The following is a 24,180-nucleotide window of genomic DNA, read 5'->3' as shown; positions in this document are numbered from 1 at the left end:
TAAAATTGGCTGACTGACAGAAAACAGAGTAGTAATAGTGGTGAACGGCTGTTATTTTTTGGACTGGAGGAACGTATATAGTGTGGTTCCATGGGGTCAGTTAATGTCCCTGTTTCTTGATATATTAATGACCTAGACTTGGTTGTTGAGGACACAATTTCAAAGTTTATGGATGGCACAAAACTTGGAATTATTGTAAACTATGAGGAAGACAGTGTTGAATTTCAAGAGACCATGGGCTGGTGGAAAGCGTAGACAAGTGCACATGAAATTTAATGCAGAGAAGTGTGAAGTGATACACATTCATGGGAAGAATGTGGAGAGATAATATGAAATAAAGGGGCTGCAGTAGCCAAGGGACCTGGAGGTATATGTGCACAAGTCATTGAAGTTGGCGGGGCAGGTTGAGAAAGTGGTTAAAAAGGTAAATAAGGTATAAGTCATTGATAAAAATTACAAAGAGCAGAGGACCAAGCACTGGTCCCTGTGGCACTCCGCTAGCAACCTGCCTCCAATCCGAAAATTTTCCATCCACCACCACCCTCTGTCTTCGATCAGACAGCCAGTTACCTATCCAATCGGCCAACTTTCCCTCTATCCCACACCTCCTTACTTTCATCATAAGCCGTTGGCAGGTTGAGCAAACTGAGGACGGAGTAACAGGACTTCAGACTCGGGGTAAAAGAGATAGATTCCGCTGCTCATAAGCTAGGAGGAGCAGAATTGCTTCTTCCAGGCCCAACAAATGTAGCCTGTAGGTCTCAAAGATGTGTACGTCAGGTGGATTGGTCACGCTAAATTGCCCCTTAGTATCCCAAGATGTGTAGGTTAGGGGAATTTGGCATAGGAAATGAGGTATAATGGGATAGGGCAGGGGAGAGAGTTAGGGTAAGATACTTTGTCAGAGTTGGTGCAGACTTGATGGGCTGAATGGCCCCTTCTGTACTATAGAGATACTATGACCTCTGAGCCCCCATCTCTCACATTTCTTTGACCACACGCAACCCCACAATGACACGCAATCCAGACCTACTGTCCCCTTGAGCCCTTGGGATCACCCCCCCCTCCCACTCAGCCCACCACCACAAAACCTCTTGGCTATAGCCTTTCCCAGAACTTACCTTGACTGTTAGGCTGTCAAGCCTCTCCATTAGGCCATGGTTTGGACAGGGGACCTGTAAATACTGAGCAGAATGTGGGAAAACCCAGGCTTCCACTAAGTCTGCCCCAGTAATTATTGGGACCAGGGTTTGCACAGAGTGGTCTTGTGCCATGCCAACTGGATGCATGAATGTGTAGGGGTTGGTGGGAAGGTTGGTATATGTTAAATATTGCTGTACATTTAAGTGTGGCTGTTGGGCTTAAATTCATAAGATCAGAGGGCTGGAGGTGTAAGGTATGACTCAGTTAACTGTCTGAACTAACATGTTCCAGACAGTGAAGGATGGTTTAGCATTCTAGTACTCGTATTCACTTATTGCCACTGTGACAACTCAATTTGTCTGAATGCAATAGGGGTCATTGCCAAGTTAAGTGACGGAATTCTGGTGCGTTTGACTGAATGCTGACACTGGACTTGTGCTGATTAGTGAGGGGAAGAAAAAACTTCATGGAGAGGTAGCTCTATTCTCCAGTGAAGGCCAAAATGCAGGGCTTTAGTTTCGGAGAGCCAACAGTTGTTGCTCATGATAAATGGGAGACATTCCATTTCATGAGACAACAATGAGATATTTGACCCTTGGCGAATTTCACAAACTGTCCAGTGCCCTTTCAATACATTTATTCAAACATCTTTAATCTGTCGTCTTTCCTTTGTAACCCTGAGGAAATTTATTTTGCTTTAAGCACAACATTTAAACATAAGTCAATTCTACAATCCTTTGTGGAAAAAATGAATGTAAATCCCAGAATGTGATGCCAAGGCCCAGATTTTTCCCATGACAGGATTTCTAAGACCTGCCCCTATTTTTGCAGGGTTAGGAATGAGGGCAGGGTGTGTTTCATCCATGCATTTTTGTTTTACAGAGGAAATTGGCTATTTAAATCATCCTGAAATGAGATATTGCCAGCCTTAGAATGTGAAGCATGCATATTAGACATGGTAAAAGTAGGTCTGAACTTGGTGGATTCATTTGGATAGCCAAGATATCCTCTTAGCTTTGGGATACCTATGGGTGAGGCAAGGTGCCCTTTGGTGGAGCAAAGGTGCCTTATGTGGTAGGCCAGGTGCCCTATGGGAAAGGTAAGGTATCCATTGGAATCATTAAAAGTAGTAATAAATGTACATATAAAGTAAATGTACATAACTTATTAACTGTCAAGTTCAAAGGAAGCCATGAATCTGTCAAGGCATTTAAAAGTCCTGCCCTTTAAGATTGTTTGCTATTTCATTTTGCCTGTTGAGGTAAGCATGACTTTTCATTACTGGATTAGTACTGAGACTGAATTTGTAAACTGCCATTTCATAGTTTGATCGACAGTTCCAAGTAGTTATAGATTCTTTGTAATGAGATTGTTGCTTCCAATTCTAGCTATATGGAATTTTGCCCTTCAATGAAATGTTTGTTGTTATAAATCTTTACTTAGTTGAAAGAATGTAAATGCCGCGTGGGGACGACCGTCCGGCGCGCGGCCAAAGCCATCCTAGACCTTAGGACGGTCGTGCTCGGCCCCGAAACTGCACGCAAACTCGAGGCGGCGCAGGCGTGCGGTGGGATCCCGCCCGAGCGTTCCCCTGTTCGGACGGAATTCCACATTGGCCCAAAACCTCAACCCCCCTCCCTGGGTGAGGTGCCCCACAGCCTGAGCCGCCTCGCGGAAATGTCCTCCGCCACGGAGGCGTTTCCTGTGCGGGCTGCTGCTGCACACCTTCCACTACCGCCTCCTCGCCTGTCGCCCAGATACACCTTGGTGGGCCTTGTTGCCGCCGGGTGGCGGAGGTCCCCGCTGGAGGTCCCTCTACGGAGGGATCTCCCCCAGTTACGTCGGGGACCTGGGGTGGAGGGTGCTGCACGCAGCAGTGCCGCACAACCGTAGGATTCACTGGTTCACGGGCTCCGAAGACTGCCCTTTCTGTGGCCTTGTGGAGTCCGTGGACCATGTCTATGTTTTGTGTCTTAGGCTGCACTCCCTTTATGTTTTCCTAAAGAACCTTTTATTGATGCTTTGTTTGCACTTCAGTCCCACGCTCCTGATCTACGGACACCCGGTGCGGAGAGGGGAGGGTCAGGATGGCGACCTCCTCGTGAACCTGCTCCTGGGCCTGGTGAAACGCGCCATTTACCGGTCCAGGCAGCGGGCGATCGAGGGGGCCGTCCATCCTGACTGTCTTCCCCTCTACCGCGGCTACGTTCGCGGCCAGGTGTCCCTGGAGAGGGAGCATGCGGTGTCCACGGGCGCGGTTGATGCCTTCCGCGCCCGCTGGGCACCGCAGGGGTTGGGGTGCGTTATCGACCCTAATAATCACATTTTAATTTGATGTTTTTAAGTTTCCTTTGTACTTTGATTTCTGTTCGGGCTGTTCCCCCTCCTTTTTGGGGAGCTGCCCCTTTTACTTTGTCCTGACTTAATCTGAGTTTGTTTATTTGGTTTGACCTAAAAAGGGGGCAAATGGGTTTTATAAATGAGTTTTTTTGCAATATAATGAAGTCTACAATAGAAATTTACAGCTTTATCTTATTGATAAATGCTCATGGTCAATACTAGGTGAGTTAGCATGGTCAATGTAAGGGAAAAAGGGGTAAATGGGGGACATAGATTGACATGGATTCCAACTTTGATACAGGAGCTATAAAGTGTCAAGGGTGGTGGGCGGAGGAGCATACCTTGGCATGTATGGTATTAGGGGCCAAAGGAGTTGTTTAGTGTACATACCTTGGCATGGGGGCATTAGAGTCCATGGCAACCACGTGTGGGCATGAGGTGACATAGGTTGAGATGGATGGGGCAATAGGAAGTGGGTGAGGGTTATAGAGGGTGATGGGTGAGGGCTGGAGAGATGCTTCAAGTTTTATTCTTTATTTTTAAAGTTTGGATATTGTGCTGAATCCCCAAAGCAGGCCTTCTGCCAAGCGCACCACCAGACCCGGCAGCTTCCTTTGTTCTTCTAGGGTCACCCACCCTGACTTCTAATCCAGACCAATCCCCAGAGCGAAAATCTGACATCCGGGCAACGAGTTATAAAGGTCAGCTTCATGGAACCGGGAGCTTTCCAATCTCTGCATACTTTACCTGAGAATTTGGCCCACATAATTATTGCTCAATAAGTCTAACATCAGTTTTGGGTTAGTTCTTAGAATTCATTGTTCAGGAATAAACTACTGGCATTTTGAAATATATAGGTCAATCAAGTGTTACCCGTGTAGATTTATTATAAGCAAGTCATGCTTGACAAATTCAATAAAGAGGTGTTTTGAGAAGTCAGATTGCTATAAAGGATGCAGTAGATGCTGGGGTCAAACTTGTACAGGAATGTTCCCATAATTTTGCCAGAACCCCAGAGAAGCAGAATGAACAGTTTTCTTTGAAGTTCCATCTTCAAAGTTGGGGACAGGACATCAGGGAACTCCCAGAAATTCTATCCCCTTATGTATATGGATTTTGAGAAGGTTTTTCACAGGAAGCTTTTTCCAGGCATATGGTGCAGGAGGCAGCATGGATAGAAAGTCGGTTGAGACATGCGAAAAAGGGAGTTAGAGTACATTGTTACTCTGCTGGAAAAGAGTTTGAAATGGTGTATCTCAGCTGTGCTGCTTTTGTTCTCCGTGTATATATAGATGATTTGGCCTTGGGCATGATGAGCACATTCTCAAAATGTGGTGACAACAGAAAAGCAGGGAATTTCCCAACCCAAAGGATCATTATATTGGAATTTGAAACTGTTATGTCTGTTCCTCTCTCGACAAGAACTGCCAGACTTGCTGAGTTTTTCCAGCCCACTTATTGACAAGCGAGGGTGGCTGGGGTAGTAGGTGGATAGGTGGGGAGGAAGGGCACGTAGTGAGTCACATTAAAAAATAAACAGCTAGACAATTACAGGCTAACAAGCTGATCAGCGAATCATTGAATCAGTGCAGAAGAGGCCATTTGGCCCATCGCATCTGCACCAGGGCAACTAGCCTGCACTTCAAGTAGTCTGAGTCTTTGACCACCTGAACAGGTAGACAGCCAGCCAGCCAACACCTCTAACAATGCAGATTGAAGTGGTGATTCACAGGATGATGCTGGAAATGAGAAACTACAGTTATGAAAAGAAACTTCACGTTGTCTGGTACTGGTGCAAAGGTTATAAATTTTTGAATTTGTGAACTAGCATCAGGAAAAAAATGACCAAGCGAGCTACTGGATTACTGAAAAAGGTAAACTAAAGGATTCAGAAATGAGCCTTGGGACTGACTGTTGCCCATTTTTGGTCTAGCCAACATTTGACTACACAGGCTTCACACTTACCTCTAACACAACTAGAAATGGGCAATAAATCAATGTTCCCCATCACTCAAGAGTCAGATTTTTAAAATAACACGAAATAAATGTGGGCTTTTGACTGCTCCTCCCACCCAGTATACCTAATCACATGCCATCTGTGGAGGCACCCTTTTAATTGACTGGCCTTCTGCAAAATTCAGCCTCCAAGCCGGTTGCTCGCCGACGGGGCTATGGTCCCCACATCCTGTCAAAAGCTAAGTGGAAAAAAGTCGTCCCAGTGGCTCTGCAGAAAATAGTAGCATAAACTTGAATCACTGGATGACTTCCCCTGAGCTCATTGTTAGTGGAACAGAATCTCATGCCATGGACGGCATAACACATCACCAGGGTGTCTTTGTGTGCCAGCTGTCGCCAACATATTTTTCCCTCTAACCTAATCATCATATCAACTATCACTAAAGCTGGCCTCTCAACAGCAGCCAACTTGTAAATGGGCAGCTTGAGGCCTCTGTTCTGTGTCATTAATTTTTACTAAGTTAATTTTCTTCACAATGATTAAATATGATGAGTAATGAAAATATACCCAGAAACAGTTTATTTTGTTCATGTGGATGTAGGTGTCGTTGGCTGGCCTGCATTTATTGTTCATCCCTGAGGGCATTTAAGAGTCAACCACATTGCTGTGGGATTGGAGTCACATGTAGACCAGACCAGGTAAGGGTGACAGATTTCCTTTGCTAAAGTGAACCAGATTGGTTTCATGGTCATCATGAGACTTTTAATTCCAGAATGTTCTTTAATTCAAATCTCGCTATCTGCCATGGTGGGATTCAAACCTGAGTCTCTAGAACATTACTGTGGGTCTCTGGATCACCAGTCCAGCGACCCACAAGACCTAAAGGGGATAAGTTCATTTGCATTTCTGTCAATTCCACAAGGGCAACCAGAATGGCGGACCATGTAGAATTTCTCATTGTGAAGAACACCACTGCAGGTCCAGCCATGGTACTATCTGCCCCTGGGGTATTGATGTCATCAGTGTAATGCCACGAGAAGCAATGTGATGCAATCAAATTTATCCCCAAAAATGTACTTGCATCCACCTCTAAGCCAACGATTAGGGACAAAAACTGAGTAAGTTGACATGTTTTAACTAATAGGATAAATTTGCATCTTCAACATAGAGGAAATTAAGATAAGATCATTTCATAGAATCATAGAGGTTTACAGCATGGAAACAGGTCTTCGGCCCAACTTGTCCATGCCGCCCTTTCTTTTTTAAAACCCCGATGCTAATCCCAATTGCCCGCATTTGGCCCATATCCCTCTATACCCATCGTACCCAAGTAACTATCTAAATGCTTTTTAAAAGACAATATTGTACCCGTCTCTACTACTACCTCTGGCAGCTTGTTTCAGATACTCACCACCCTTTGTGTGAAAAAATTGCCCCTTTGGACACTTTTGTATCTCTCCCCTTAAACCTATGCCCTCTAGTTTTAGACTCCGCTACCTTTGGGAAAAGATATTGACTATCTACCTTGTCTATGTCCCTCATTATTTTATAGACCTCTATAAGGTCACCCCTCAGCGTCCTATACTCCAGAGAACAAAGTCCCAGTCTATTCAGCCTCTCCTTATAACTCAATCCATCAAGTCCCGGTAGCATCCTCGTAAATCTTTTCTGCACTCTTTCGAGTTTAATAATATCCTTTCTATAATAGGGTGACCAGAACTGCACACAGTATTCCAAGTGTGGCCTTACCAATGTCTTGTACAACTTCAAGACATTCCGACTCCTGTATTCAATGTTCTGACCGATGAAACCAAGCATTCTGAATGCCTTCTTCACCACTCTGTCCACCTGTGACTCCACTTTCAAGGAGCTATGAACATGGACCCCTAGATCTCTTTGTTCTGTAACTCTCCCCAACGCCCTACCATTAACTGAGTAAGTCCTGCCCTGGTTCAATTTACCAAAATGCATCACCTCGCATTTGTCTAAATTAAACTCCATCTGCCATTCGTCAGCCTACTGGCCCAATTAATCAAGATCCCGTTGCAAGCAGAGATAACTTTCTTCACTGTCCACTGTGCCACCAATCTTAATGTCATCTGCAAACTTACTAACCATGCCTCCTATATTCTCGTCCAAATCATTGATATAAATGACAAATAACAGTGGATCCAGCACTGATCCCTAAGGCACACCGCTGGTCACAGGCCTCCAGTTTGAAAAACAACCCTCTGTCTTCTGTCATCAAGCCAATTTTGTATCCATTTAGATACCTCACCCTGGATCCTGTGAGATTTAACCTTATGCAATAACCTACCATGCGGTACCTTGTCAAAGGCCTTGCTAAAGTCCATGTAGACAACATCAACTGCACTTCCCTCATCTACCTTCTTGGTTACTCCTTCAAAAAACTCAATTAAATTTGTGAGACATGATTTTCTACTCTCAGAGTCATGCTGACTGTTCCTAATCAGTCCTTGCATCTCTAAATGCCTATAGATCCTGTGTCTCAAAATACCTTCCAACAATTTACCCATCACAGATGTGAGGCTCACTGGCCTGTAGTTCCCAGGCTTTTCCCTGCAGTCCTTTTTAAACAAAGGCACAACATTTGCCACTCTCCAATCTTCAGGCACCTCACCCATGACTATCAATTATTCAAATATCTCGGCTAGGGGACCCGCAATTTCCTCCCTAGCCTCCCACAATGTCCTGGACATCATTTTGAAGGCATTATCCATTGGAATGTCATGTTGAGTTCTGTTCCCTCATCATTGACATTTCGACAATCTTAGGACTAGAAAGAGATGGATAAAGTCAGATATCCGCACAGCCATCTGTTCGAGTTTGATCGAGATGCACTTGTGCAGGACTGACATGGTTAGTCCCCAGTCTCCTCAGAAATCAACTGGCATGTGAGCAAGGATGCTGCATATTTTTCACTATTGACAAACAGACTTATTGCACTGTTGTACAAGCCCCTCTTCATCCAGCCTGGCGTGGCTTTACACTGGGTACTTGAGATAACACCTGGGAAGAGAGGTGGAATTTGCTAACGTGGGATTTTCCAGCCATGGAGCAAAATGGTGACTTCAGCTCTCATGTCAGAAGCTTGTGGATTCAAGTCCCACTGCAGAGATTTGAACACAAAAATCTAGGCTGACTCTCCAGGGCAGTGCTGGAAGGAAGGCAGGTATGTCGAAAGTGCTGTCTTTTGATGAGATGTTAAAAGGAGTTCTAGTCTTTCCCTCAGGTGGATGTCATCAATCATGGAGATGGGAAATGAAGAAGCAGCCAAGCACTGATTCTTAATGCATTTCAGAAGTAACAGCACAGAGACAGTAAGAGAGGCCATTCCTTGATCTGCTTTGGCTACAACTGCACAGGTAAGAGTCAAAACAAGTGGTGGCAATACCATTGGACAGCAGAGGGATTAGGTTGAGGAGCATGGTGGGGCCAACCATACCAAAAGCTGTAGAAATCAATTGCTTGGTGGGCAAGGCATGTGGCAGGGGAATAAGCATGAATTATTTATTTATTTGTTTGTTCATGGGATATGGGCATCAGTGGCTAGGCCAGCATTTATTGTCCGTCCCTCATGCCCTTGAGGTGGTTGTGTGCTGCTGCCTTTAACCGCTGCAATCCATGTGTTGTAGGTGCTGTTAGGGAGTTCCAGGATTTTGATCCAGCGACGGTGAAGGCACAATGATATAGGATGCTGAGTGACCTGGAAGGAAACTTTCAGGTGGTGGTGTTCCCACACATCTGCTGCCCTTGCCCTTCTAGGTGGTAGAGGCAGAGTTTGCAAGCTGCTGTCAAAGGAGCCTTGGTGAATTGTTGCAGTGCATTTTGTAGATGGTTCGCACTGTTCTCACTGTGCAACAGTGGTGGAGTGAATGGATGTTGATGGTGGTAGATGGACTGCTTTGTCATGGTTGGTGTTGAGCTCCTGGAGTGTTGTTGGGAGCTGCTTGCATCCAGGCAAGTGAAGAGTATTCCATCACTCTCCTGACTTGTGCGTTTTAGATGGTGGACAGGCTTTGGGGAGCCAGGAGGTGAGTTACTTTCCACAGAATTCCCAGCACCTGACCTGTTTTAGCAGCTACAAAATTTATATGGAGAATGCAGTTCAGTTTCTGGTCAACGATAACTTCCAGGATGTTAGTTTTGATTTGATTTATTATTGTCACATGCATTTGTTTGCAGTGAAAGGTATTGTTTCTTGTGTGTTATATAGACAAAGCGTACCGTACATAGAGAAGGAGAGAGTGCAGAATGTAGTGTTACAGTCATAGCTAGGGTGTAGAGAAAGATTAACTTAATACGAACTAGGTCCGTTCAAAAGTCTGATGGCAGCAGGGAAGAAACTGTTTTGAGTCGGTTGGTACGTGTCCTCAGACTTTTGTATCTTTTTCCTGACGGGAGAAGGTGGAAGAAAGTGGGGATGATTCTCCCAAAAAGATTCTAAGTGCTGAATTGGCGGGAAAAATAGTATAATTCACGATTGTTTTTTCAGTGGGAGTTCAGAACCTCCCACTCGTGACACACCCATGGCCTGATCACGGCCCGCACAAGCATTCCCGAGCCATTCTCAGACCAGCCCCGACACCGTTCCGTCCTGGAACACTGAAATCTCCATCAGCACCACCCCACGCCCCCCCGGTCCCCCCCCCCCCCCCCCTCCCCCCCCCGGGCACTGCCCCTAGGCCCTGTCCCCTTGGCACTGCCTGATGCCTGGTGGGCAGTACCAAGGTGTCCCCTGGGCATGGGCACTTTGTCCCTTGGGCAGTGCCAGGGGGCACAGGCTGGCACTGCCAGGGTGTCCATGCCCAGGGGCACCGCCACCCAACTCCTGTGGGGGCCCCGATTGCACCCCCCTTCACTCTGGCGGAGTTTCCCACTAGTTCCCCGAAGGTGGGGAGCTACTCTAAGCTCTGCCGGAGTGAAGTACTCCTGGCGGTGTGGGAAATGCTATCGAGAAAATTCAGTCCCAGGCCCAATAATCACATTTAAAATAGATTAAAATCACTTACCTGGTCTTCCCGCCAGTTTCCAGTATGGTCTCGACCGCGCCTACTCTCTGGCTGTTGGAGATGTGCATGCATTGGGAATGCATGCGCAAATCCCGCAAAATGGTCGACACACGCATCTCCCAACCCGAAGCGCCAAAAAACTAGTGCATTGCGTTGGGAGAATCACAGCCAGTATGTCGGGGTGCATGGGGTCCTTGATTATGTTGACTGCTTTCCTGAGGCAGCGGCAAGTTTAGAGAGAGTCAATAGATGGGAGGCTGGCTTACGTGATGGACTGGGCTTCGTTCATGACCCTTTTGTAGTTTTTTGCAGTCTTGGACAGAGTAGGAGCCATACCAAGCTGTGAGGCAACCAGAAACAATGCTTTTTGGTGCATCTGTAAAAGTTGGTGAGAGCTGTCCGCAGACATGCCAAATTTCCTTAGCCACCTGAGAAAGTAGAGGTGTTTGTGAGCTTTCTTAACTATAGCATCGGTGTGGAGGGACCAGAACAGGTATTTGGTGATCTGGGCACCTAGAAATTTGAAGCTCTCGACGATTTCCTCCACATCCCCATTGATGTAGACAGGGGCATGTCATCCACTCCGCTTCCTGAAGTCGATGACCATCTTTTTTGTTGACATTGAGGGAGAGATTATTGTTGTGGGGGATTATTAAAGTGGGGGATCCAGTGATGCTAATGCCATTGAATGTCAAGGGGAGATGATTCTCTTTTGTTGGAGATGGTCGTAGCTTGGCATTTGTGTGATGCCAATGTTGCTCAGATGATTGGATGATCTATTACTGGTAAGCAGCCCCATGAGCTCTTTGTATTGGTCATTGGAGGTGAGAGTGGAGGGACAGATGAGAGGATTTTCAAGGCATTAGAGAATAGAAGCCCAGGATTATCATTGCTCTCCAGGATGTTCCTGGGAGCAGTGAGTAGTTTTGGACCTGGAGAGTGTCGTGTGGTATCCAGTCTGTTATAACTATATAACTATGGGCTCCAATCTATGGAGCATAGAGAGGTCTAGCATAATGCAGGCAGTTTTCAGCTACTTGGCTACTTCCTTTCTTCACCTGGTCTTACCAGAGCCTCCTGTTTCTGCAGTCAGAATTACTCTGGAATCCTTCCAACCATCATGCTGCCTGCTCCTCTATTTATGGCCTTAGATACATTCCATTTCACCCATGATGCATCATAATTCCATGCCCAATATGCATCATCCTTCACACCAGTTTCACCCAAGTCTGAGATCTTGTACGTAGAACAACATCCCCATTTATCATTTTCTTGATTAGAATTCATCTGGGCCCCCACTCCATGCGAGGAGCAGCTACCGTAATTATTTTGCGTAACTGTAATATTTAAAGCTTATTTAAGATCAGTTCTGACCATAAAACTGAGCTTGAAAGACAAAGGTAACTTGCATTCTTACACTCATTTGATTTAATCATTGTTTTTTTTCTTACTGACAGCTTCTATGATTACCTGGTTAGACATATCAATGAACCAAACTGCTTTGCAATATTGGATAGCTACAGCTTTCTTTTAAAATACGGTATTTACTACTTGGAGAATATAAAAATAAATGTTCAGTAAAATCACTACTGATAATTTATGTGCGATCTTTAACAAATTAGCTTGTAATTCTGCTTTCATTGTCTGGGAGCCATTTTCGTAATCAAATCATGACAGTGATTAATATTGTTGAACCGTATGTTAGGACAACAAAAAGGCAGACAACATATTAATTTATCGGTTCAAATGATTGGATTTTAATTTTATGGTCTTTTAAAAATACATCACTGCCACATTGAAGAACTGACTGTTTTAGGGCCCCACTATTTCACATTTTATTGTAGTCAGCAACCAGGAAACAAAAGTTGCAAATTATGTTTTAGACTGTTCCTCATTGTACGCCCATCTGTTACCTGAATCCATGGCCATCTGTCATTCTCTGCGGCAGTCCAAGCATTTACAAGACCTTTTTTATTCAGTCTGGCATAGTATGGGTACCACTTCTGCAAGCCAAACAGAGCACGGTGTGTTGAGGATGCAGATATCTGCTGGTTGGATATAATCCCTCCCTCCATTCCTAATGGTCCTGAACATTCTGTAGGCAAAAAATAGGAAAGCTGTTGTTATTAATATCAAATTGATAAGAATGAGTTCAAAAGGGAGACAAAGAAAATAGTGTAATGTAAAGCTAAATTGATTATTTTAAAGATCTTTCATTATATAAAAGCAGTTGAGCTATTAATCAAAAACCAGTTCACTGCTGTTCAGCCACATTGTTGCAAGAATTTGCATTGAATATTTACAGTACAGCTATGTATTGCTGTTCGTCCATGAATAAACTTTTATTATAGAATCCCTACAGTACAGAAGGAGGCCATTCGGCTCATCGAGCCCACACCCACAACAATCCCTTCCAGGCCCTATTCCCAACCCCACCTATTTACCCTGTTAATGCCCGGACACTAAGGGGCAATTTAGCATAGCCAATCCACCTAACCTGCACATCTTTGGACTGAGGAAACCGGAGCACCCAGAGGAAACCAACACTGACACTGGGAGAACGTGCAAACTCCAGACAGTCCCCCGAGGCTAGAATCGAACCCAGTTTCCTGGCGCTGTGAAGCAGCAGTGCTAACTGTGACTTTTCTCTGACCGTGCTCCATGATCAAAACCTTTGAATCCGCTACCACTTTCCCAGTGAATTCCTAGGGGTGGCACAGTGGTTAGCACTGCTGCCTCACAGTGCCAGGGACCTGGGTTCGATTCCTGGCATGGGTCACTGTCTGTACAGAGTTTGCATGTTCTCCCCGTGTCTGCGTGTGTTTCCTCTGGTGCTCTGGTTTCCTCCCACAGTCCGAAGATGTGCAGGTTAGGTGGATTGGCCATGCTAAATTGCCCCTTAGTGTCAGAGGCACTAGCGAAGGTAAATGTGTGGGGTTGCGAGAATAGGGTCTGGGTGGGATTGCGATTGGTGCAGACTCGATGGGCCGAATGGCGGCCTCCTGTACTGTAGGATTCTATGAATTTTCCATTTGGACACACATTTGGGCAGGATTTTCCTGTGGGCTTCCAAACCATGCAATCAGGTTCAGGTAGGTGTCAGAAGGCCACACCGTGTGGGAAATGATCACTCATCTGTGATTTTCCCCGAATTGGTGACAGAGGGTAGATCGAATTCTTGAAGCTGGAGGCGACATTGGGAGATTTGACAGCAGCAGAATGCCTTTACAGGTAAGTCAGGGAGAGGGTGCTTCAAAATGGAGGCACCAGCTCTCCAACCTTCTTCAAATCTAAACTAAAAAAATGATTTTACAGTCGGGCATTATTGTGGAAGGTAAGCCTTTCCACATGGTGGCCTATAGCTGCTGCTGGACCCAAGCAGGCAGAGAGGGTCCTTGTGCCTGTCGTAGGAGCTGCATCTCCTACTCTGCCACCAGGAGGCTGCCTCAGGCATCTGTCCTGTTTCCTGCCACCACCTGGGGAACCTAGAAATCAATTGGAAAATCATAGTTGGCCTCCAGCAATAGACCTCTCATTAGCCTAGGAGGCAAATCACCACCCAACCTATCCAAGGTGAGATGGAGCCAGCACACAGGCTGGCAATGTGAAGTTCCACACCACCTTGCCTTCATTTCCGTTTCCAGTGATGCAATACATCTGCATCACTCAGCTAGCAGCACTCCCTGACACTCAGGACTCGTGCATAAATCCTGATTCTCTAGCTCACCCTCACACATCTACCAATGCTGCCACACCACCTACTGCTGCATCCCTAAGTCTCCAGTTCAATGATGGCAGGGATATCACCCAAACACAGATTGGCACAATCACTGACATTCCCCATCTTGAAGCACAGAGTGATACACAATAGAAGGGAACATAGTAGAGCTGGTGGGGACAAGGAAGGAAATGGATCTCAGCACCATGGAACCGGCTGCCATAGAGTTTCTATTATCTGGCATCACTAGGTTTGGCAGCATCTTCCTGCCTTACCTGCTTCTCAACTCCCAGCGCATGCTCATCCTGCTATCTGGCATGAAGAGCAATCAACAGATGGTATACCATTGAACTCTTGCATTCAATTCCAATCTCATTCCTTCACACCAACCTTCCCCTTTTGATTTTCAACGTTCAGATGCACAGAAACCACCACCTGCCGAGCCACAGCTGTTCCCGAAGGAAGAGGCAGAGAAAGAACACAGCACTGATCTGACATACTCAGCCACCAGTTCAGATACAGGCACTACATGGACCTGGGAGGTTATTATGGAATTAGGATCAACACATGGTGCGTGACCAGGCAAAAGTGGGTTGGGCACTCAGGCTAGAGATAGGGAATGCTCTGTTTCACTGGTGGGAAAGGTTGTAGATGAGTTCTGCTGCAGAACTCAGAGGAGAATCTTGATGCAATGGGTATACAGAAGAGCATTGCTTGACATGCTCACCAAGATGCTGGGTACATTTGCTGATCTGGCATATGACCCTCTGTCACTGTCACAAGGAGAATGAGGCTGAGGGCATGACGTAATCCTTGTCCTCTTCACAACCTTCCATCTCCCTGTTGTGCTACAACCCCAGAGGCATTGCATCTAAAGCCCCCAAATCTGTTGTAGCCTTTGTGTAGACAAGTTGCCCACTCCTCCGTCCTCTCTCTGAGCATTCTATAGTAACTCCCGTCAAGTCTCAAAACACATAGCACCATCCTCACAAAAACTCTCAACTATATTTGGACATTTTGCAGGAGTAGAAGTTCTGCAAAGCACTTTAACTGCACATTGGGTGCCTTACTCTCTACACAGAACTGGTGTGAGCTCAACTTGCAGCTTAAGACTTAAGTTGAATGGCACAAACATTTGTTCAATGAACCTGCCTGATCCAAATAAGGAAGTCCAAAGGCATATCAGCCCGATTGTGTGACGAAGAGGGAGAGCTACTTTGCGGGCTTCCAGCACACACACTGGACAGCCATGCAAAATATCCTTCTCAAACAGGCCATATAGTGCTAGAAGCAGCTAGCAGCCCAGTGTGCACCTCCAGGAGGGTGCAAAACTTATGTAACTGCTGTGGAAACCAAATTCATGTCTAGAGTGTTTGAAGTGGTACAAGCCCAGCTGTTTACTGCATGAACTTATTAATGAAAGGACAATGAAGAAGACGACAGCAAAAGAAAATTGAAATCAATAAATCTCGTGGCATTCCTGATGAGAAATGATTCTGATAGCTAACTGCTGAGATAAATCTTAACTTATCCTACGAATGTGGGTTAGGAATTTAAATAGGCAAATTCACATAATTATATATGCATATGAATTCTTGAGGTTAATAAGAGGTTAATTGTAACTACATGTAAATGTCTGGCTTCTAGAATTTGGGAAAGGCCAGGTTCAAAGTTATATAAGCTAGTAAATGATTATGTCTCTTTGAAATATGCTTGAAATAGTTTGAAATACTGTTTTAGTATGACATGGCATACGCCACAACCAAAATATAGAAAGAAGTGGATGACTGGCAAAAGTAAGAAAAAGGCACCAGAGAAGGGTGATTAAAAATGAGTTTATCCGAATGAGGTGCGTGATTTGTTGAACAGTACACTTTAATATATACAATCCAGAATGCCATTTGTCCCTTTTAGGTTTCTCCCACATTTCTCTGTTCCTACGCTCCATTGAAAATTTACCATTTAAGGAATATTTCCATTGTCTAATCTTTTACCCAACGCACTACTTCAAATTCATTTTAGTTGCAACATATCATCCCATTCCCCAGATGTTTTACATTTCCTGCATTCTTCTTCAGATTGCCATGCCTTTTAATCCCATATTAACAAAATTTTAATACCCAAATCATTTACATGCAAGAGAGACTCTAATAGAGATCCCCAGCATTAGTCAGTTTATCAGATACCCGTTACAAATCCACGGCACCAGTCCTTGATTAACTCATACCTTTAAACAACCATTTATTACAGTCACTAGCAGTTTTCGGATTATTCATGTGAGGCTAACTGGTCTATAATTACCCTAATAATCACTCTGCCTTTTTTGAACTGTGGAGTCGCTTTTGACACTTTCTATTCCTTTCATATGATACCCTTCTCAAAACAATTTTGGAAAATTATAGTTGGTACGTGTTATTACTTCACAGACTTCTCTCAGTATTGAGAGGTGTGTGGCATCTGAGCCTGATGAGTTACCAACATTAATTTTAATGAACTCTTTCAATATTTCCATCAGTCAGATTGTACTCTATATCTTTGTCCAGGACCCCCTTCAGCCTTTGTTGTTAATACACTACCTAAACAATGTTTAGCCTTCACTGTTCTTTATTCCTACCTGTTCCGACCGATGTCTCAATAATGCTTTTGTTAATTATATGATTACAAATGTCTTTATCTCCTTGTGTGTTGATCACCTTTCCTTCACATTATTTCTGGTTCTTTTCATTTCCATTTTTAATTCATTGCTTTCGTTTTGACACTGGTTTTCATTCTATACTCACTAGCTTAATTTTATCACAGATCCCATTTAGCAGACTAATTTGCCCCAATCTCTCTCTTTGTCTACCGAACTGTAGAATTAAAACAACCTTCTATTCTTGTCTTTAATTAGTACCATATCCATCTCACATATAACCTTCTCATCACAGATCTACTATTTAATATTCCAACAATTAACTTGGTTTAGGTTCCCTTTCCATCAGAAAATAGTTCCATTCCAGTCCACCAACTTCGTTTTTAACTAACTTCTCTTAGAATGTTTGACTATAAAGCCAAAGTGATTAATGTCTTTCTATTCAATGGTCAGAAGTTTGCTCCTTTACATTATTCAGAATCACTTTTCAAATCCACGACCGCTACCATCTAGAAGGACAAAGTCAGCAGATGCATTGGAACATCACCACCTGAAAGTTTCCCTCCAAGTCACTCACGATCCTGATTAGATATATGTTGTCGTTCTTTCACTATCACTCGGTCAAAATCCTGGAACTCCCTCCCTAACAGCACTGTGGGTGGACATACACCACCCAGACCGCAGCAGTTCAAGAAGGCAGCTCATCTGTCTACACTTCCTGCTGCCTCGGAAAAGCAGCCAGCATAATTAAGGACCCCACGCACCTTGGACAAACTCCTTTCCACCACCTTCCATCGGGAAAAAGATACAAAAGTCTGAGATCATGTACCAACCTACTCAAGAACAGCTTCTTCCCTGCTGCCATCAGACTTTTGAATGGACCTACCTCGTACTAAGTTGATCTTTCTCTACACCCTAGCTATGACTGTAAAACTACATTCTGCACTCTCTGCTTTCCTTCTCTATAAACGGTATGCTTTGTCTGTATAGCGCGCAAGGAACAATACTTTTCACTATACTAATACATGTGACAATAATAAATCAAATCAAATCACCAACTTCTCAAGGGCAATTAGGAATGGGCAATAAATGCTGGCCTCACCAGCGATGCCCACATCTCATGAATTAATGTTTTTCCATTCATCATTTTTATGGTTAAATTCTTTCATTACTTGTAGTTCGATTCTGCAAATTTCTCAGAATTAACGCCAAATTTATCACTTTCTCACCATATGATGGTCTACAATGGGCCTCCAATATTGTCACAGTCCTTCATTTTTCATCTTAATCCAGGAAGACTCAAACCTCAATTTGAACCAAACCCCCCTGGCTGGAATGGGTGCCTTTTATTCTGATGCCTGATTCACATTCTGCCCATTCTTATTCCTCATTGAATGAGCCTGCTTGGTGGGCCTGAATGTCACTTCATAATCACCCATGTGTTCTAATACTGCAATTGTTTTTGAATTAATGCTTTCTCCTCTTTTTCTTTTGCTTTCTCTCTCTCTCTGGATAATACTTTATAGTCAGTAATGCTCAATTCTCAGTGTTGCTCTATTCAAAGCCAAGCAATGGTATTTCTGAGGAGGGTAAAATGATTGAAGACTGAATGACTGAATCAATATGGGCCTGCAGAAGTCCTCTTGAAATTAACAGCAGGTCCTCATTACCATTTATTTGAAATCATTTCCTTCCGGCGGCCAGCTAATGTGACAATCTAACTGGCTGCTGGGCGCGCAAAGCAGTGACAGAGGGCAGTGGCTGGGCATCCTTGGGGGTCAGCTCCTGACACTTTGTGGTGATAATACTTTGGGTATGGGAATGGGGAAGAGAGAAAGAGATTGGCCACCTCGACAGAGGTAGGGAGTTGGATATTGGGATTGCAGGGGGAATAATTGCCAATATCGATGAGGAAACGAAAGGCTTCATTGAGAGGAGGGTGGTGAGCATTTCTTCCCCTTCTGGTCTGCAAAGGGTGCAGACAAACACCTCTGTTTCACTGCTGGAATTCCTGACTCATGGGAAACACACACAACATTGTTTTAATTGCACTGTGCCAGTCTCAAGTGCCCCCATTGCCTACATTTGACAATATGAAATCTGCAGTTATTAAGAACATAAGAAATAGGAGCAGGAGTAGGCCATCTAAGCGCTCGAGCCTGCCCCGCCATTCAATAAGATCATGGCTGATCTGAAGTGGATCAGTTCCACTTACCCGCCTGATCCCTATAACCCCCAATTCCCTTACCGATCAGGAATCCATCTATCCGTGATTTAAACATATTCAACGAGGTAGCCTTCACCACTTCAGTGGGCAGAGAATTCCAGAGATTCACCACCCTCTGAGAGAAGAAGTTCCTCCTCAACTCTGTCCTAAACTGACCCCCCTTTATTTTGAGGCGGTGCACTCTAGTTCTAGCTTCCTTTCTAAGTGGAAAGAATCTCCCCACCTCCACCCTATCCAGCCCCTTCATTCTCTTATAGGTCTCTATAAGATCCCCCCTCAGTTTTCTAAATTCCAACGAGTACAAACCCAATCTGCTCAGTCTCTCCTCATAATCAACACCCCTCATCTCTGGTATCAACCTGATGAACCTTCTCTGCACTCCCTCCAAGGCCAATATATCCTTCCGCAAATAAGGGGACCAATACTGCACACAGTATTCCAGCTGCGGCCTCACTAATGCCCTGTACAGATGCAGCAAGACATCTCTGTGTTTATATTCTAACCCCCTTGCGATATAGGCCAACATCCCATTTGCCTTCTTGATCACCTGTTGCACCTGCAGACTGGGTTTTTGCGTCTCATGCACAAGGACCCCCAGGTCCCTTTGCACAGTAGCATGTTGCAATTTTTTTCCATTTAGATAATAACCCAATTTGCTATTATTTCCTCCAAATTATTTACTCCATCTGCCAGATCCTCGCCCACTCACTCAGCCTGTCCAAATCTCTCTGCAGACCTTCTATGCCTTCCACATGATTCGCTTTTCCACTTATCTTTGTGTCGTCTGCAAACTTTGTTACCCTACACTCAGTCCCCTCCTACAGATCGTCGATATAAATGGTAAATAGTTGAGGCCCCGGTACCGATCCCTGCGGCATGCCACTAGTTACCATCTGCCAACCAGAAAAGCACCCATTTATTCCGACTCTCTGCTTCCTGTCGGATAGCCAATCCCCAAACCACGCTAACACCCTACCCCCAACTCCGTGTGACCCAATCTTCTTCAGCAACCTTTTGTGAGGCACCTTATCAAACGCCTTTTGGAAATCCAAAAACACCGCATCCACCGGTTCCCCTCCGTCAACCGCACTAGTCACATCTTCATAAAAATCCAACAAGTTCATCAAGCACGACTTTCCCCTCATCCATGCTGTGTCTGCTTAATGGAACCATTCTTATCCTGATGGCCTGCTATTTCTTCTTTAATGATGGATTCCAGCATTTTCCCAACTACAGACGTTGAGCTAACCGGCCTGTAGTTACCCGCCTTTTGTCTATTTCCTTTTCAAACAGCGGCGTAACATTAGCAGTTTTCCAATTCGCCGGCACTACCCCAGAATCCAACGAATTTTGATGAATAACCACTAACGCATCCGCTATTACCCCTGACATTTCTTTCAGTATCCTGGGATGCATTCCATCCGGGCCTGGGGACTTGTCCACCTTCAGTCCCGTTAGTCTACCAAGCACTGCCTCCCTGGTAACATTAATTGTATTGAGTACCTCTCCTCCTACCAACCCTCTATCGTTAATATTCGGTAAACTATTTGTGTCTTCCACCGTAAAGACCGCCACAAAAAACGTATTTAAAGTTTCAGCCATTTCCTCATTTCCCACTATTAAATCCCCCCTCTCGTCCTCCAAGGGTCCAACATTCACTCTTGCCACTCTATTCCTTTTTATATATTTGTAAAAGCTTTTACTATCATTTTTTATATTTAGAGCTAGCCTAGCTTCATAACCTATCTTTCCTTTCTTTATCGCTTTCTTAGTCGTTCTTTGTTGTTTCTTAAAGTTTTCTCAATCTTCCGATTCTCCACTATTTTTGGCCACTCTGTACGCATTGGTCTTTAATTTAATACTCTCCTTAATTTCCTTCGTTATCCACGGCTGGTTATCCCTTTTCTTACAGTCCTTCTTTATCACTGGAATATATTGTTGCTGAGTACTGAAAAGGATCTCCTTAAAAATCCTCCACTGTTCCTCAGCTGTCCTACCTACCAGTCTGCTCTCCCAGTCCACCTTAGCCAATTCAGCCCTCATCCTATCGTACTTCCCTCTGTTCGAACAGAGGACACTGGTATGGGACCCTACAGGCACTGATGAAAAGTGGAACTTTTTCAAGGAACAAATACTGGGTGTCCTTGATAGGTATGTCCCTGTCAGGCAGGGAGGAAATGGCCGAGTGAGGGAACCGTGGTTCACAAAAGAGGTGGAATGTCTTGTGAAAAGGAAGAGGGAAGCTTATGTAGGGATGAGGAAACAAGGTTCAGATGGCTCGATTGAGGGTTACAAGTTAGCAAGGAATGAGCTGAAAAAGGGGCTCAGGAGAGCTAGGAGGGGACATGAGAAGTCCTTGGCGGGTCGGATCAAGGAAAACCCCAAGGCTTTTTACTCTTATGTGAGGAATAAAAGAATGACCAGGGTGAGGTTAGGGCCGGTCAAGGACAGTGGTGGGAACTTGTGTATGGAATCAGTAGAGATAGGCGAGGTGATGAATGAATACTTTTCTTCAGTGTTCACCAAGGAGAGGGGCCATGTTTTTCAGGAAGAGAAGGTGTTACAGGCTAATAGGCTGGAGGAAATAGATGTTCGGAGGGAGGATGTATTGGCAGTTTTGAATAAACTGAAGGTCGATAAGTCCCCTGGGCCTGATGAAATGTATCCTAGGATTCTTTGGGAGGCGAGGGATGAGATTGCAGAGCCTTTGGCTTTGATCTTTGGGTCCTCGCTGTCCACGGGGATGGTGCCAGAGGACTGGAGAGTGGCAAATGTTGTTCCTCTGTTTAAGAAAGGGAATAGAAATGACCCTGGTAATTATAGACCGGTTAGTCTGACTTCGGTGGTTGGTAAATTGATGGAAAAGGTCCTTAGGGATGGGATTTATGACCATTTAGAAAGATGCGGATTAATCCGGGATAGTCAGCACGGATTTGTGAAGGGCAAATCGTGCCTCACAAATTTGATAGAATTTTTTGAGGAGGTAACTAGGTGTGTTGATGAAGGTAGGGCGGTTGATGTCATATACATGGATTTTAGTAGGGCGTTTGATAGGGTCCCCCATGGTCGGCTTATGATGAAAGTAAGGAGGTGTGGGATAGAGGGAAAGTTGGCCGATTGGATAGGTAACTGGCTATCTGATCGAAGACAGAGGGTGGTGGTGGATGGAAAATTTTCGGACTGGAGGCAGGTTGCTAGCGGAGTGCCGCAGGGATCGGTGCTTGGTCCTCTGCTCTTTGTGATTTTTATTAATGACTTAGAGGAGGGGGCTGAAGGGTGGATCAGTAAATTTGCTGATGACACCAAGATTGGTGGAGTAGTGGATGAGGTGGAGGGCTGTTGTAGGCTGCAAAGAGACATAGATAGGATGCAAAGCTGGGCTGAAAAATGGCAAATGGAGTTTAACCCTGATAAATGTGAGGTGATTCATTTTGGTAGGACTAATTTAAATGTGGATTACAGGGTCAAAGGTAGGGTTCTGAAGACTGTGGAGGAACAGAGAGATCTTGGGGTCCATATCCACAGATCTCTAAAGGTTGCCACTCAAGTGGATAGAGCTGTGAAGAAGGCATATAGTGTGTTAGCTTTTATTAACAGGGGGTTGGAGTTTAAGAGCCGTGGGGTTATGCTGCAACTGTACAGGACCTTGGTGAGACCGCATTTGGAATATTGCGTGCAGTTCTGGTCACCTCACTATAAGAAGGATGTGGAAGCGCTGGAAAGAGTGCAGAGGAGATTTACCAGGATGCTGCCTGGTTTGGAGTGTCGGTCTTATGAGGAAAGGTTGAGGGAGCTGGGGCTATTCTCTCTGGAGCGGAGGAGATTGAGGGGAGACTTAATAGAGGTTTATAAAATGATGAAGGGGATAGATCGAGTGAACGTTCAAAGACTATTTCCTCGGGTGGATGGAGCTATTACAAGGGGGCATAACTATAGGGTTCATGGTGGGAGATATAGGAAGGATATCAGAGGTAGGTTCTTCACGCAGAGAGTGGTTGGGGTGTGAAATGGACTGCCTGCAGTGATAGTGGAGTCAGACACTTTAGGAACATTTAAGCGGTTATTGGATAGGCACATGGAGCACACCAGGATGGTAGGGAGTGGGATAGCTTGATCTTGGTTTCAGATGAAGGTCGGCACAACATCGTGGGCCGAAGGGCCTGTTCTGTGCTGTAATGTTCTATGTTCTATGTTCTATGTACTTTCTCCTCTTCCATTTGTACCAGAAATTCGACCATATTGTGATCACTTGACCCAAGAGGGTCCTTCACAAGAACATCCTTAATTCTACCTACCTCGTTACACATTACCAGATCTAAGATAACTCATTCCCTCGTTGGTTCTTTAACATACTGTTCAAGGTAACGATCCCGACAGCTTTCTAAGAACTCTTCCGCCATCCCACCCCTTCCAACTTGAGTCACCCAATCAAAATGCAGGTTGAAGTCCCCCATGATTATTGCCGTTCCGTTTTTGCACGCATCCATTATTTGCTTGTTTATAGCGCTCCCCACCTCAACATTATTATTTGGGGGCCTATAGACCACGCCTACTAGTGTCTTTCTCCCCCTACTATTCCTTATCTCTACCCATAACGATTCCACGTTTTGTTCCTTGGAGCCTATGTCGTCCCTCACAACTACCCTAATATTATCTTTTATTAACAGAGCTACCCCACCACCTTTTCCTTCCTGTCTATTCTTCCTAAATGCCTGATACCCCTGGATATTCATCTCCCAGTCCTGGTCTCCCTGCAGCCACGTTAGTGTAATGGCCACTAGATCATACCCATTTGTGCTGATTTGCACTATCAACTCATTAACTTTGTTCCGAATGCTTCGTGCATTCAGGCAAAGTGTCTTTATTCCAGCTTTTATCTGGACCCGATTTGATGAAACGCTATCAACCTCTCCCTCGCCCTCTACTCCTTGAACTACTTGAATGCCCTCATTCACTTGCACTCGCTCCCTCTTCTCTACCATTGATTTCGTGATTCCTCTTACCTCTGCACCCTCCCCCCCATAAATTAGTTTAAAGCCCTATCTACAGCCCTAGTGATACGATTCGCTGGGACTCTGGTCCCAGCACGGTTCAAACGGAGACCATCCCATCTATACAGGTCTCATCTGC

The 24,180-nt window shown here is 44.8% G+C and overlaps 1 protein-coding gene across 1 annotated transcript in view; it reads right to left on the bottom strand.

Annotated features, from left to right (window-relative positions):
- LOC144495324 (EGF-like repeat and discoidin I-like domain-containing protein 3) overlaps window positions 1-24,180 on the bottom strand; it is a 251,911-nt gene that overhangs the window by 102,220 nt on the left and 125,511 nt on the right. Inside the window, exon 6 of the mRNA XM_078215423.1 lies at window positions 12,387-12,568. Coding sequence (XP_078071549.1) covers window positions 12,387-12,568 — 182 coding nt within the window. The remainder of the gene's footprint in view (window positions 1-12,386; window positions 12,569-24,180) is intronic.

This window comes from Mustelus asterias, chromosome 6 (assembly GCF_964213995.1).
Source record: "Mustelus asterias chromosome 6, sMusAst1.hap1.1, whole genome shotgun sequence".
NCBI lineage: Eukaryota > Metazoa > Chordata > Chondrichthyes > Carcharhiniformes > Triakidae > Mustelus > Mustelus asterias.
The sequence above is the reverse complement of the archived record's forward strand: the minus strand, read 5'-3'. Positions and strand labels throughout refer to the sequence as shown.